The 15779-nt window shown below is 38.4% G+C and overlaps 1 protein-coding gene across 5 annotated transcripts in view; it reads right to left on the reverse strand.

The window, feature by feature from the left end:
• CUNH16orf71 (chromosome unknown C16orf71 homolog) overlaps positions 1 to 15779 on the reverse strand; it is a 35632-nt gene that overhangs the window by 6084 nt on the left and 13769 nt on the right. For 4 of the 5 annotated variants that reach the window (XM_027839366.1, XM_027839365.1, XM_027839363.1 and 1 more), the window contains exons 5-9: positions 15334 to 15451; positions 14227 to 14368; positions 8633 to 8806; positions 5757 to 5846; positions 3044 to 3394 (exon numbers count right to left, since the gene is read on the reverse strand). In XM_027839366.1, coding sequence (XP_027695167.1) covers positions 3044 to 3394; positions 5757 to 5846; positions 8633 to 8806; positions 14227 to 14368; positions 15334 to 15451 — 875 coding nt within the window. The remainder of the gene's footprint in view (positions 1 to 3043; positions 3395 to 5756; positions 5847 to 8632; positions 8807 to 14226; positions 14369 to 15333; positions 15452 to 15779) is intronic. The other variant, XM_027839367.1, reaches the window with a different exon arrangement.

Here is a 15779-nt window from a genome sequence, read left to right on the forward strand (position 1 = left end):
ACACACACACACACACACACACACACACACACACACACACACACACAGAGTCTGTAATAGGGAGCCACTAAGGGTTTATGAAGATAGGACAATGATAAGTTCAGATTTAAGATGCTGGCAGGACATCCAGGCGGAGGTATCCTGAAGGTGGCTACAAATATGAAAGTGGAGCTCTAAGGCGGAGAGAGAACTGCAGAAATACAGTTGAAAGTGTCCCAAATAATAGTTGATATTTATATAGTATATTAAAGTTTGCAGAGCATTTTATATACATTATCTTATTCGATCTTCCTAATATCCCTGACAAATATCATCTCTGTTTTACAAATAAGGAAATAGAGGCTCATCAGAAGTTGATAGTGGCACAGTGCACAAAGTGCTGGGCCTGTAGTTAGGAAGACCTTAGTACAAATGACACTTACTAGCTGTGTGACCCTGCGCAAGTCACTTAACCCTGTTCGCCTCAGTTTCCTCATTTGTAAAATGAGCTAGAGAAGGAAATGGCAAACCACTCCAGTATCTTTGCCAGAAAACCCCAAATGGGGATACAACTAAGATGACTAAATGACGACAACAACAACAGAAGCTGAGCAACTTGACTGTGTTCACACAGCTAATAAGTGACAGGGATTGCTATTGAACCTTAATCTCTGCTGACTTTGACTCTGGAGTCCAAAATTCTTTCACTAAAAGTTTTTTGCACAAAAAAAGTCAATGCAACCAAAATTAGAAGGGAAGTAGAAGACTGGGAAACAATTTTTACAACCAGTGTCTCTGATAAAGGCCTCATTTCTAAAATATATAGACAATTGAGTCAAATTTATAAGAATACAAGTCATTTCCCAGTTGATAAATAGTCAAAGGATATGAATAGGCAGTTTTCAGATGAAGAAATTAAAGCTGTCTATAGCCATATGTAAAAAAGCTCTAAATCACTATTGATTAGAGAAATGCAAATCTAAACAACTCGGAGATACCACATCACACCTAACATGACAAAACAGGAAAATGATAAATGTTGGAGAATAAGATAAAAGTTGGGACACTAATACATTGTTGGTGGAGTTGTGAACTGATCCAATCATTCTGGAAAGCAATTTGGAACTTTGCCCAAAGGGCTATACAACTGTGCATACCCTTTGATCCAGCAATACCACTTCTAGGTCTGTATTCCAAAGAGATCATAAAAATGGGAAAAGCACCCACATGTACAAAACTATTTATAGCAGCTCTTTCTGTGGTGGTAAAGAATTGGAAATTGAGGGGCAGCTAGGTGGTACAGTGGATAGAGCACCGGCCCTAAAGTCAGGGGGACCTGAGTTCAAATCCAGCCTCAGACCAAACACTTGACACTTATTAGCTGTGTGACCCTGGGCAAGTCACTTAACCTCAATTGCCTAAAAAAAAAAAAAAAAGAATTGGAAATTGAGGGGATGCCCATCAATTGGGGAATGGCTGAACAAGTTGTGGTATATGAATGTAATGGAATATTATCATTCCATAAGAAATGATGAGCAGGCGGACTTCAGATATACCTGGAAAGACTTGTATGAGCTAATGCTGAGTGAAGTGAGCAGATCCAGGAGAACAGTGTATACAGTAACAGCAGCAATGTGGCAATGACTAAGTTTGATAGACTTACTTCTTCTTAGCAATACAAGAATCTAAGACAGCTCCAAAAGACTAATGATAGAAAATGCTATCTACATGCAGAAAAAGATACGGAATCTGAATGCAGATAGAAGCATACTGTTTGCTCTCTCTCTCTTTTTTCTTCTTCTTATTGTTCCTCCTATTGGTTCTAATTCTTCTTTACAACATCACTAATGTGAAAATATGTTTAATAGGAATGTATATGTAGAGCCTATATCAGATTGCATGCCATCTTGGGGTGGGGGAAGGGGAGGGAGGGGGAGAAAATTTGGAACTCAAAATCTTATGGAAGTGAATGTTGAAAACTAAAAATTAATTAATTAATTAAAAAAAAAAACCAACAAAATTCTTTCACTACATCAATTGAAGCCATGGCAATATAGAAGGTTGCCAAGGGAAAATGTTTATCTAGAGAGGAGGCTCAAGACTTAAAACCTGTACAGTACTCACATTTAACATTTGATGAATGCATGTGCTTTCAAAATCAGTAGATAAAAATAGCAACTATAAGCCAACATTGCAGGGAAGCTTAATTACCTTCAGGTCTAGCCACTAAAATCTGACCTGGTACCATTTACTGATGACACTGCCTCCGCCCACTGCCCTTCTAGCCCTACTCTTTTCTAATGTTTTCTATGTCATCAAACCTAAGATGGGTCAAGGTCATCAAGTTCCTTGACAATAGTACTACTCGTGGTCATATGATTGCAGCAACATTTGCAAGCATCACTAATCAAGAGTCCCAGAGCTACAGCATGCCCAGGAGAGTCCAGTGTTATATTCTACTTACAGCAGTTGCTGATCTCTAAGAGTATCTGGCTGCATGAGACATTTACTAGCTGAGTTACTGTTGTCTAAATGTCTGCACCTCAGTTTACTTATTTATAAAATAGGGATAATAGCATAGGCACTAGCTATTTCAGAGGGCTACTGTAAACAAGGGCAGGTAGGTGGTACAATGAATAGAGTATCAGGCCTGGAGTCAGGAGGATCTGAATTCAAATTTGGCCTCAGACACATATTAGCTGTGTGACTCTGGGAAAGGCCCTTATCATGTTTGTCTTAGTCTGTTATCTGTGAAATGAACAGGAGAAGGAAATGGCTACCCACTTCAGCATCTTTGACAAGAAAACCCCAAATAGGGTCACAGACAATCGGCCACAACTGAAACAACTCAACAACAACATTGTGAGCAAAGGGCTTTGTTAATCTTAAAATGCCATATACCTGAATAATTATCTCTGTTGTGTCACATATGGAAGATGTGGCCTGAGTCTTACTACTCTACAGATGCTCATGAAAAACATGGAATAGAGCAAAGAGAACCCATAGGACTAGGTATCTAATAACTCGGATCCAAATTATCAACCCAGCTCTCAAATTACTTTACCTTGAGGTTTCTCTTGTTTTATTCAGAGGAGTTGCCAACTCCACAATGAATTTTTCTGAATCCAGATTCTCGTCTGTGCCCTTTTGATTTTCTCCTCTACCTTTGGCCTCCTGGTCTAGGAGTGGGAGGTACTGAGATCCCAGGGGCCTCACGGAAGTGTGCTGATGGGTATCTCTTGTTACCACGTGTTGTTTTCTCCTGATTCCTGACTTGGCCACGTCTTCAAAAGTTTCAGCCTCCAGAGTATTGTGGCCCTCTTGGGCAATCACTTTAGTTTCAGTGCCACGTGACCGAGAGGTCTTCTGGAAAGCACGGAGCTGTTGTAGCAGGTAACTTTTCCCAGTCTGGTCCCTGGTAAGAGACAGAATCCAAGAAAAACAAGGACAAATTAAAAAAAAAAAAGCATCCTGACATTTACTTCATGGTTATTAAGGGCCGAGCAGCATATATGAGAAAAAAAAATTTAATACTTCAATTTCAACAACTTACTCATGTAAGGTAGAAAGTAGGTCACTCAGGAGGCCTCACAGCAACTACTTGAATACAACACCAGGGACCCAGAAGACTAACAGCTGTCATTTTGTCAGCAACATTGAAGGGGCGGTATGTGCAGTAGGAGCTGTCTCACTTGTAGGGAGACTGGTTTACACTATTAGGGCCAACCCTGTTAGGATGCCTAATGCCCCAAATTCTACCTTAGAGCTATTTGTCCCTTTAACTTAAGGCTACTACAATGGGAAAATGCAATTTTTTTTTTTGGGTGAGGCAATTGGGGTTAAGTGACTTGCCCAGGGTCACACAGCTAGTAAGTATCAAGTGTCTGAGGTCACATTTGAACTCAGGTCCTTCTGATTCCAAGGCTGGAGCTATAGAGCTCCAGTGGATAGCCACTGCGCCACCTAGCTGCCTCCTAGGAAAATGCAATTTTCCACCAAAAGGGATAATACCTTTAGATGTTATCAGTCATTTACATCTTGGAGTGATGAAAGATCTGAAAGTAATTTTTGATAGGAAACTAGAGAGAGAGAATGAATACATTTCAGTCTGATGTCCACGTGGGCTGGGAGATGGAGAATAGAGTACTAGTAATAGAAGACAAAAGGGTTCTGGGGGTATGGGAGACAAAATTCTTCTGTGTCATAATTCTACTTACACTGGAGGAGTTTATAATGAAAATGAGAACACAGCTGTTATTCTCAAGAACTTTGCTGTATGAATCCACGGACAAAACAAACACAAATGAAACTGTTTGAGAATATTATAGCTGTTGTTAAATCTACAGATTTAGGCAAGTACTGATATTCCTGCTCATTTACTGGAGGCACGTGCCCTGGAGCTTCTTGATATGCCAGAATGTTACTGTCATGCATTTGTATTGGTAGAATGTAGGTAAATAATGTGTTATTTGAGGGGTGGGCATATCTACATGTGCCACGTTTTGGGGTAGGTCAGTATATACTCCCAGCACACGTGGTTTTTACTGTTATCATGTACATTTTGTCCCCTTATAATTGTTCTCCAGGCATTTGATGTATGTACGTTCTGCCTCTCCCATTAGATTGTGAGGCCCTGAGAAGCAGGAATTATTTCTTCCACTTGTTTTATACCTCCAAAGTACCTTATTCAGAACTGGTGACATAAACAGTGCTTAAGAAAATGCTTGTTCATTCATTTATTCAGTCAATTAATGAGTGAACAAGGGTAGAAATGACCGAGACAATTATGTAGAATTCAACAGCCTAGGATCAAGAATAGCTCTTGGTAAAGATGTAAAATGTCACATATACTTGAAATGGGATGAATCTATTTAAGTCGGAAAGTTGAGTTTTCTTTTTTTTTTTTTAAGGCAGTTAGGGTTAAGAGACTTGCCAAGGGGGTCACACAGCTAGTAAGTGTCAAGTGTTTGATCTGAGGTCGGATTTGAATTCAGGGCCTCCTGACTTCAGGGCCGGTGCTCTATCCACTGCACCACCTAGCTGCCCCAAAAGTTGAGTTTTAACAGGGCATTTTTATGTTAGGAATAACAAAACTGTTATGGAGATGGTTATTGAACCACTGCCAAAAACAATGGCGGAAAAAAAACCCCTTCTATGTTAAATTTCAGCTATTATTAGAAGCTTCCACAAATGCTCGAGCTTGTTTGGGAATTTTATGCTACTGCCAGGAAGTGTACATTAGGTACTCCAGAAAACCTTTCCTTCTTTTGAGGTTCATTAGAATGGCACCATCCTGGCACAAAAAGGGAGAGAACATAATATGGATTCTAAATGGCCTAGAATATGAAGTAGGCATTCTTTTGAATGCTAGATAAACAACATCGTTTCTTTGAAACACATAAAGCATTTATGTATTATAAGATAACTATATAATTCGAATATCCTTAGCAAAAAACTTGTGGGGCAGCTAGATGGCGCAGTGGATAGAGCACCAGCCCTGAAGTCAGGAGGACCTGAGTTCAAATTTGACCTCAGACCAAACACTTGACACTTACTAGCTGTGTGACCCTAGGCAAGTCACTTAACCCCAATTGCCTTTAAAAAAAACCCAAAACTTGCCAAAAAGATGTTAAAGCAGGAAAGTGACGGCTTGATTTTCAATCACCAGACTGATATTGATGTTGAAAAAAAATCACTAATGGAGAAGAAAAATAAAGCCCCAAGATGCCATTCTTGGAATTTTTCAGCTGAAGGAAAATGCTTTTTTTTTTTTCTACCTTGGTCCTTGTGAAATTCTCTCTCTGGGTCCTTTCTCATCTCTCACATCTGGAGTCTCCTCCTCACTTTCGATAGAGCTGTCACTGGAGCTAGAGAGAAATGAAATATAAATAAATTCTATCATCTTACAGCATGCCTAAAAGTGCTGGAACTTCTTATTGAATGAGTTCATATTTTCAGCATTCTGCAAGTATATTCAACTGTGTGCTCTTGGTGAGGTAGGAAGGGGGGAAAAAGGGGCAGCACAGGTATAAAAAGCCTTTAAGTGGCCTGACATATTTATTAAATAATTCAAAACTTGTTCTCTCTCCCTCTCTCTCTCTCTCTCTCTCTCTCTCACACACACACACACACACAAATTCATTTGGATCAAAAAGTGAGCTGAATTGGAAATACCTCTTGAGGTAGGGAGTTCAGCAGTTTGAGCTTCCAGCCAACTGTATGCGTATGAATGTCTGTGTGCAATCCAATCCTGGATCAAATTAATTTATATTTCAACTTAAAGTGATTTTCAGTCTATGCATGTTCCTCCTTACTGAGATGAAATGGCTTATTTCAGCTACTACTTTGCATTTTTGCAAACTCTGCTTGTTGGTTGGATATATTTTTTTTAATGAAATCTGTTCAATTTAAAGTCTATAGAATCTGCCTTTTTGACATAGATTTTCCTTTTGTACTTGTACCAGATCCAATTCCCTCTTTTTCTTCCTTCTCCTCTCTAGGTAGTTCTGACAGCAATCAGCATGGCTCTATTTCTACCTTATCAGGAAGAAAGAGGTAAGGGAGTTCAATTATTCCCTCTTTTACAAAATTACTTTTTGGACAATTTATCTGGTTTGATTTTGATTTCTTGGAAGAGGAAATCTGCTTTTCTAAAAAATATTTTTAAAGAAGAAATACATCTAGAAATGAAAAATCGTATAGATGTGATTGGTGAGACTTAGAAGACATACAAATATAAGAAAGGTTAGTTTAAAAGTATAAAAATGCAGGATACATAAAATAGAAGTTATCAGAATAAATGGAAGGGAGATCCATTATACAAATGGTAGAAAGACCAAAATTAGCTTCTTTAGATATAGTTGGTACTGGAAGTGAGAATAGATGGGGCCATTCCAGGAAAAGATCAAACCTATTCCAAAGATTTACATATCTGTACCTAAAATTTGTTCTTTGACAAGAATACCACCTTTGGACTTTGATGGTTTTTGATTTACGATGATATACATTTTAGAGTTGGAAGGTCTTCATCACCTCTCTAATAGGTGAGGAAACTGAGACCCAGAAAGGGGAAGTCAGAGGCCCATAGTCATACCTGCCTGGGCATGGAATATAATTCTTCCATTTCTGCTACAATCATACCACACTGGCTCTTATTTGTTCCTTTTAAAAAAAGGTTACCTTTTACGTATGTTCCAATTTCCTCACCCTACTTCCCGTATCTTCTTTCATTCAAAAAGCTTTTGATGTAGGGTCAAAACAGTCTGGACTGTTAACTTTCATATTTTTGTACTTGCATCCCCCATGCTTAGTACATAGCAGGCCCTTAATTAATGCTTACTGACTGAGTGATTAAAAAAAAGCAAGTGACCTTGGTCAAGTCACAGCTTCTTTGGCTCTCAGTTTATCTGATAAAAGAGAGGGAGGGTGTGGCAGCTAGGTGGCACAGTGGATAGAGCACCAGCCCTGGAGTCAGGAGGACCTGAGTTCAACTGTGACCTCAGACACATGATACTCACTAGCTGTGTGACCTTGGGCAAGTCACTTAACCCTGATTGCCTTGCAAAAAAAAAAAAGAGGGGGGAAGGGGAAGAGAGACAGAGAGACAGACAGGAGAGAGAAAGAAAGAAAGAAAGAGAAAGGGAAGGCTAGAGGGAAAGAAGAGAGAGAAGACAAAGAGAAACAGAGACAAAGAATTGGGCTAGAGGATTTTTAAAGTTCCTTCCAGTTCTAACTCTTGTGGTCCTAAAATATGATTGTTAAAAGTTGTAGTTTTACGAAATTAAACTCAGCATTCTTGATAGTCACTGTCTTTAGCCTGTGTCTTGTGTTCCATTCAGTCTATAAAGAATAGCAAACCCAAGGACTTGGATTCACACAAAGCCTTTCTCCTAAACAGCGCAATGCTTCTTTTTATCTATAATCCCATTTGTGCTGGAGGACAACTACTCCAATTTTATACATGAAGAAATAGATTAAAGTTGTTGTTTTTGTTATTTTGTTGTTCAGTAATGTCCAATTCTTCATGACTTCATTTGGGGTTTTCTTGGCAAAGATACTACAGTGGTTTGCCATTTCCTTCTGCAGCTCATTTTACAGATGAGGAAACTGAGGCGAACAGGGTTAAGCGACTTGTCCAAGGTCACATACCTAGTGTCTGAGGCCAGATTTGAACTCAGGAAGATGAATCTTCCTGACTTCAGGCTGGCACTTTATCTACTGCGTCACCTAGTGTCTAGATTGAAGTATCCCCATTCAAATTCATGCACTGTGTCGGTATTAGCAATGGGACTAGTAATGATAAGGATCCCTGGGATTTGTGTAATCTTGTAGACCCAATCTCGTGACCCCTTCTCAGCCAATTCTCTGGGCTTTCTGTCTCCTAGAGGATAAAGAAATGTGTAGTGGGCCCTTAAAAATGTTGGCTGACTTGACTTCACTGGAACCAGGTCTCCAAACTCACAGCTCTTAGTCCCGTGTTCCCATACCTAACAAGACCATTGTAACTAATTCCACAGACTCCTTATTTAATATTTGGAAGTTCTCCTAGTTTCCAAAAGCATCTCCTTTCCCCACCCTTTGGAAATACTCATCCCATAAAGAAGAAACTGAAAGAGGGTAAAAGTGGAGCTTGTATTTTCTGTGCTGCCATTACCTGAGCTTGTCCCCTTGATTCTGGAATCGGTGTTCTGACCTAGGCAGAGGCACTGATTTCTTTGGCTCAGGCTGCCTGAGGTCAATGAAAACTGTGGGAGACTCCATTTTCCCCTTCAGCTTTGTGTCTTTAGTCACATGTTGCCTCTGCCCTGGTGTTAGGTGTGACATACACCTAGAATTTGTGTGAACACAAAATAATGATTCCTAAAACATTTCTCTTGTATTATTCATTAGCATAAGGCAAAATTTTCCCCAGAGGTCATCATCCTAAGTTCAAAGTGGATAAGGAAACTGAGGATAATTTAAACTCAGGAAGCTGTACACGAAGTTGGGTACTCTAGTCAAGGTTTTACATCCATCCTCCTCTCACTCCAGAAATGGTTTCCAAACACCACCAGTTGTATACAATCATTGTCTTATATATTCACTAAAGAATGCCCAGGAGAAGTCTGCCTTAGCAACATTTTAGCAATACATTGAAATAATTCTAAGTAGAAAAAATTAAAACTATATTGTATAAGCTTTAGGAAGAGATTTTTTTTTTTTTACTCTATCCCCAGGATGAATTACAGCAGAAATTCAGATTGGGGTTTCTCACTCCTCAGAGGAGAATGTCCAGAACTAACTCAGCATCTTTCTTAGAGACCTTTGGACTCATTAGGTCCATTGCAAGCCTGAGAGGACATCTGGAATGTTTAAACATAGGAAGAAGGCACCAGATACTAACCCAAATCCCTGGTTTGATCATGGGTGAGCTAACTCTTCAGATGTCTTAGGAAAGAGGGAACAGACCCATATGTACAAAAACTTTATAGTGGTGGTGATACTAGGTGCCTGTCAATAGGGGGTGTCCATCAATTGGGGAACGGCTAAACAAATTATGACATATAAATATAATGGAATATTATTGTGCCATAAGAAGTGATGTGAAGGCAATGGTTTCAGAGAAACATGGGAAGACTTGCATGAATCGATGCAGAGTTAAGTAAAAAGAACCAGGAGAACAATTTATACAATGACAACAATATTGTAAAGGAAAGTAACTTTGAAAGACTTAAGAACTCTGACCAATCATGACTCCAGAAGACTAATAATAAGCATACCTCCTACTTGGCAGAGAATTAATGAACTAGACGTGAAGAATAATCCATTCATTTTCAGACATGACCATTACAACAGAAGCTTATTTTGCCTGACTACATTTTTGTTACAAGGGAGGGATTTTTTTGGGGGGAGGGGCAGGGGGAAGAATTGAGAGGATTAGGAGTGGGAGTGGTAATAGTGATTCCCAAAAAGTCGGAAGGGAGGAATGAAAGGGACATCAATGAACCATACAAAGAGGAGATGGGTGAATATAGACAAGCAGGGCAATGTTGGAATACATTTAATGTTACATTAAAAGGGACAAGCCATATGTAGTAAATTTGCAGGTTCACGTTTAGTCCCCATTTTTTACCCTTCTTTGTGTTAGGAAATGTTTGCATTTGTTGATGATTTTTTAGTTCTTAATTTTAAAAAATTAAATCAATAAAGCAGTTACCCTGAGGGGACAGTAGGGATAGATCTCTCATTTCAATAGTACAAGGAGCTCCTGTGTGAGGAAATGCCTTCTACAAAAGCATCTTCTCTGAAACTTATATAGTCTTTTCTCTCTTTTTTATTAGTTTATTTTAAACTTAAATACAAAATAAGAAAATAAAAAAGAAATATATTTTAAACATAAATACAAAAAAAAAGAATTGCCACGTGTACAGCAGCAGAACATAAGAGAGGATTCAAAATATAAAGCAATGCATTTCCATTTCAAGAAAGCCTAATTAATAAACACTACACATTGTGTTCAGAGGTATCCATCTTTTCTTTGCTTCCTTGTAGGTTTTCTTTTGGTCTTTCTCTGCTGTGCACAAAATTTATATAGCCTTAGAGAGTTTTGTAGAGGACTGAGTGGTTAAGTGACTTGTGTAGGGTTGCACACAGAAAAAGTAAATGCGAGAGGCAGCATACGAAACCAGATCTTCCTGAGTTTGAGGTCAGTTCTCTATCCACAATATCACAATACTGCTAAGAGGGTACCATATCATTTAAAAAAAAAAAAACCAGCAACAACAACAAAGAGATCACTGATAGCCTTTGAGAAAGTAGTTTTAGCAGAATGGTGGGGTGAGAAACCAGACAGCAAATAGTTTAAAGAGTAAATAATGGTGAAGAAGGTGAAACAATTAAGTGTAGATTGTCCTTTTAAGAGTTAAGAGTTCAGCAGTGAAGGAGAAGAGTGTTATAGGATGAAAGCGTGAATAGATCACAGGGTCACCAATCAAACCAAAGAATTGTTTTATAGAGTTAGAAAAAATAATAGCAAAATTCACCTAGAAAAATAAAAAAGTCAAGAATATCAAGGGAATCAATGAAAAAAAAATGTGAAGAAGGAACCCTAGCAGTATTAAATTTCAAATTAGATTACAAAGCAGTAATCATGAACATAATTTGGTACTGGCTAAGAAACAGAGTGGTGGATCAGTGGAATAGATTAGGTACACAATAAACAGTAGTAAATGACCATAGTAATCTAGTGTTTGTTAAACTCAAAGATCCAAGATTTTGGGGTAAGAACTCACTATTCGACAAAAAGTTGTTAAGAAAACTGGAAAGCAGTTTGGCAAAAACTAAGCATAGAACAACATTTCACAATATATACCAAAATAAAGTCAAAACCAGTACATGATTTAGACAAAAAGGGTGATATCATAAGCGAATGAGGAGAACATGGAAAAATTTATCTGTCAGATCTATGGATAAGGGAAAAATTTATGACTAAACAAAAGATAGAGGAGATCACAGGAAGTAAAATGGATAATTTTTATTACATGCAATTAAAAAGTTTTGCACAAACAAAATGCAGCTAAAATTAGGAGGACAGCAGGAAACTGGGGTAAAACCTTAGAGCAAATTTCTCTAGTAAAGAGAATTTCTTAAATACATAGGGAACTGAGCCAAAATTATAAAAATAAGGGCCATTGTCCAACTGATAAAGTCAATGGATGTATAAACAAGCAGTTTTCAGAAGAAGAAATCAAAGCTATCAATAGTCACATGAAAAAATGATCGAAATCCCTACTGATTATAGAGAAATGCAAATTAAAACATCTCTGAGGTACCACCTCATATCTGTAAGATTGGCTAACATGACAGAAAAGGAAAATGACAAATGCTGGAGGGGAGGTGGAAAAATTGGGACACTAATGCACTGTTGGCAGAGTTGTGAACGGGCCCAACCATTCTGGAGGACAATCTGAAACTGTGCTCAAAGGGCTAAAAAACTTTTTAACCCATCAATACCACTACTAGGTCTGTATCACAAAGAGATCAAAGAAAGGGGAAAAGAACCTGTATGTTCAAAAATATTTATAGCAGTTCTTTTTGTGGTCACAAAGAATTGTAACTTGAGAGTATGCCCATCAATTGGGGAATGGCTGAACAAGCTGTGGTATATGATTGTGACGGAGTATTATTGCACTATAAAAAGTGGCGAGCAGGATGGGTCCAGAAAAACCTGGGAAGACTTATATGAACTGATACAATGTGAAATGTGCAGAAACAAGAGAACATTGTATATAGTAATAGCAATATCATGATGATGATCAACTGTGAAAGACTTAGCTACTCTGATCAATACAATGATCCACAACAGTTCCAAAGGACTCATGATGAAAAATGCTATCTATTTCCAGAGAGAGAACCAATGAACTCTGAGTACTGATTGCAAGCACATTTTTTTCCACTTTCTTTAGTTTGTCCTTTTTTTTTTTTCAATATGGCTAATACAGAAATGTTTTGCATGACTTCATATGTATAACTGATATAATACTGCTTGTCTTCTCAATGGGCAGGAGAGGGACTGGAAAGAAAGAGAATATTGAATTTAAAATTTTTAAAAATGAATGCTAAAAACAAACAAATTAGTAAAGAGAAAAGATCACAGGATCCAAGAAAGGCTTGTTAAGGATGGACAGAGATGAGCAGGTTTAGAGGTCATGGGGAAGAAGTCAGTGGGTAGGAAGAGACTGAAGATGAGAAAGAAAAAGGAGATGACTTAAGCTTCAAAAGAAGACAAGAGGAAAGGAGGAAGGGCATAAATGTTAGACAAGGAGAAAGAGAAGGGACACCTCATCATCAGAAAATGGAACAAGGGAGGAAAAGGAAGACATGGAGGATTTTGAGGCAGGAGGGAAGGGAAGTCTCTTGCTCTGCTTGAGCAGCAAGGTCTCAATGGCCACCAGGCTCCCTCTGTCAGAAGAATTCCAGGAATGGGGGACTCATGATTTTATGAAGCAGTGTATTTCACTTTGGATGGTTTTGAAGAAGGGGAAACATGGATTGGTGTGAAGCCGTTCCAGGCAAAGGTTGTGGTTGGTATGTAGGTAGAGAGGGTGACTCGGAGTTGGGGATGGCTAGCAGGTGAACTTGACTGGTGCAAAAGGTACATGTAAGGGAGTAATGACAAATGAAATTGGGGAAGTCAGAAGGAGTTAATCAAGATTCTTTATTCTAGGCTTAAGTGTAGCCATTGCAGACAAAAACTAGAGGCTCTTCTATTTGTAAAGATTTTTCAGAGAAAGAAACTGTGACAAGGGAGGAGATAGATGGATAGTCCAATAAGCTTAAGCTCTTTTCCTCAACAACTCCTTCAAGCTATAGAAAAGAACTGTAATCATACAACGTCCATATTTGGCTGTTACACTGCAGTTCTTATCTTTCTGTCTACCTATACCAACTGATGGTTATGTGAATTTCGGCAATCAGCAAATGTCCTATTCTTTTTGATGCCATTTTTCTGCTCTGGCTCCACACTGGCTCATGAAATTTGTCTCTGAATGATATGCTTGGACAATTCTGTCTAGCAGATCATAATATCTTGCTAATGGGATGGAAGGTAACCCTCCCAAATAGCAGGTATCTAAAGATTCAACTGAATTCAAGTCGAATCAATGAATATTTATTAAGCTACAATGACTTAATGGATTAGCCATTGGCCTCCCCAAAGTAGGGGCCATGGGTTTGAGTCCTACCCAGGAATCGGACTACAAGTTGCATTAATGCTCCACTTTGAGAGGCAGCATGGACTTGGAGCACTGGACTGAGTCCCACCTCTGATACTCTGAGATACTTCAACTGACCGAACCCCTCTGAGTTGAGCCTCAGATTACCCATGGGGTTAGACTTAGTTTGTTTGACCTTAGGGTGCAGGATTAGGAAGTCAATTATAGATTTCTAGCCAAAAAGGACCTAGGAAATCGTCTAGTCTAATTAAGTGGAAGTAGCAGAGAGGCAGATTTAGGTTTGGAGAAAAGAAATCTTCCTAAAACAATTAAAGATTTTCAAAAGAGTTATGGGCTGTCTTGGGGAGTAGCAGGCTTCCCTTCATTGGAAGTCTGAGAAGTTGAACAATAGCTTATTGGGGATGAGATTTCTGCTCAGGTATGGATTGGACTGGATGATCTTTCAGCTTTTGAGATTTTGTGATTCTATGAAATTACTGTAATCACTCCAATCTAAGTCACGATGATCAAATCAGAAGAGAAATGAGTGGCTTACCTGCTTCTGATCTGGTCTTCCATAGGATGGCAGAGCTTGTCAGAAGGCTTCTCATGGGGTAAGGATAAATCTTTAGACTGTTTGGCACATAGGGCAACTAGCTGCTCCATAAGCCTGTCCTGGGTTTTGGACACAAGGCTTCCTGCAGATTGGCAAACAAGAACAGAAATATTTAGTGATTGGCCAGCTCTCCCCTGCTTCATTTATAAACTAGGCCCTTAGGTTGAAGCTACAAGCCCATGAACTCAGATGCTGCAGGTTTTAAGAAGTTGCCCCAAGGATAGAAAACTCATTAAAACCATTGTGAACTATTGGACTCCAGTCCCCCACTAATGCAGTTTGGGATCTGCTATAAAGAGGCCACTGAGAGTCAAGGAGACTTATGTTCAAATCTGGACATAGACAGATACTTACTAGCTGTGTGACCTTGAGCAAGTCACTTACCCTCTGTTTGCCTCAGTTTCCTCATCTGTAAAATGAGGATAATAATAGCATCTACCTCCCAGGGTTGTTTTGAGGATAAAATGAGATGTTTGTAAAGTGCTTTGCAAACTTGAAAGCATTATATAAATGCTTTCTTAACCTTACATTCTCTCCTCTAAGACTGACCACCTCTATATACTTTTGAAAACAGGAGAGGATGAATAAGTACCTATGATGATAGATGTGAGCATTTTTATTTTATTTATAAGCTTCTCATGAGCAATAACAATTATTTTCCACTTCGCTTACTAATTTATTTTATTTTTTTTTTTAGTTTTCTATGGTGAGAAGTGGGATGAAGGTGAATTAGATTTTTTAAAAATAAAGGGTTTATAATGGCAAATTGAAATGAGATAAAAGGAGACATTCATTAAAATCATATAAATCACTGAAAGAGATAAACAAGAAAACACTGGGGGAGGTAGAAAAGCAGCATGCATTTTAAAGATAATCAGAAACAATTTAAGAAATAGGTAGAAATATCAGACAGGAAGAATGAAGAAACACAAAAAGTTACCAAGGAATGTGTTAACAGTATTTTTTAGTGAGGTTAGGCTTCTTGACAGTTCATACAAGGAACTGTGTACTATGAAGTTAATTTTTACTGCATAAAAAAAGTTAGACCTCGGCCTTTAAAAGAAGGGTCGACTTCCCAGCATGTGACTCCTGTTGCACATTCTCCCTGGTTTTTTTGCGCCTCCAGGTTTTGAAGTATCTTATCTAAATCCCACTCATCAAGTATCTGAAAAATAAAACCACCTGGTAAGCCAAAATTTATGTGCAAGTTTTACACTGTCACAAAGATGAGCAATTTCTAAATCTAATGTTCCTATGATTAAGCACGGGACATCTTAAAGATACAAATGAATGTTTGAATTGAACGTCTCTGCCCTGCCCAAGCCAAGTTTCAACATAGTCCACTTAAACCTTTGTTAACTGCAAAACAAACAATTCTGCTTAGGAAAAAAAATAATTATCCTTGGAAAGGAGGAATGCTTTCTTGGAGGATTTCATATTTTCACTCATGGATTATAGGATCATAGATTTAGAGCTGAAAAAGGCCTGAGTGA

Source organism: Vombatus ursinus, unplaced genomic scaffold, assembly GCF_900497805.2.
Source record: "Vombatus ursinus unplaced genomic scaffold, bare-nosed wombat genome assembly UNPS02014832.1, whole genome shotgun sequence".
Taxonomy (NCBI): domain Eukaryota; kingdom Metazoa; phylum Chordata; class Mammalia; order Diprotodontia; family Vombatidae; genus Vombatus; species Vombatus ursinus.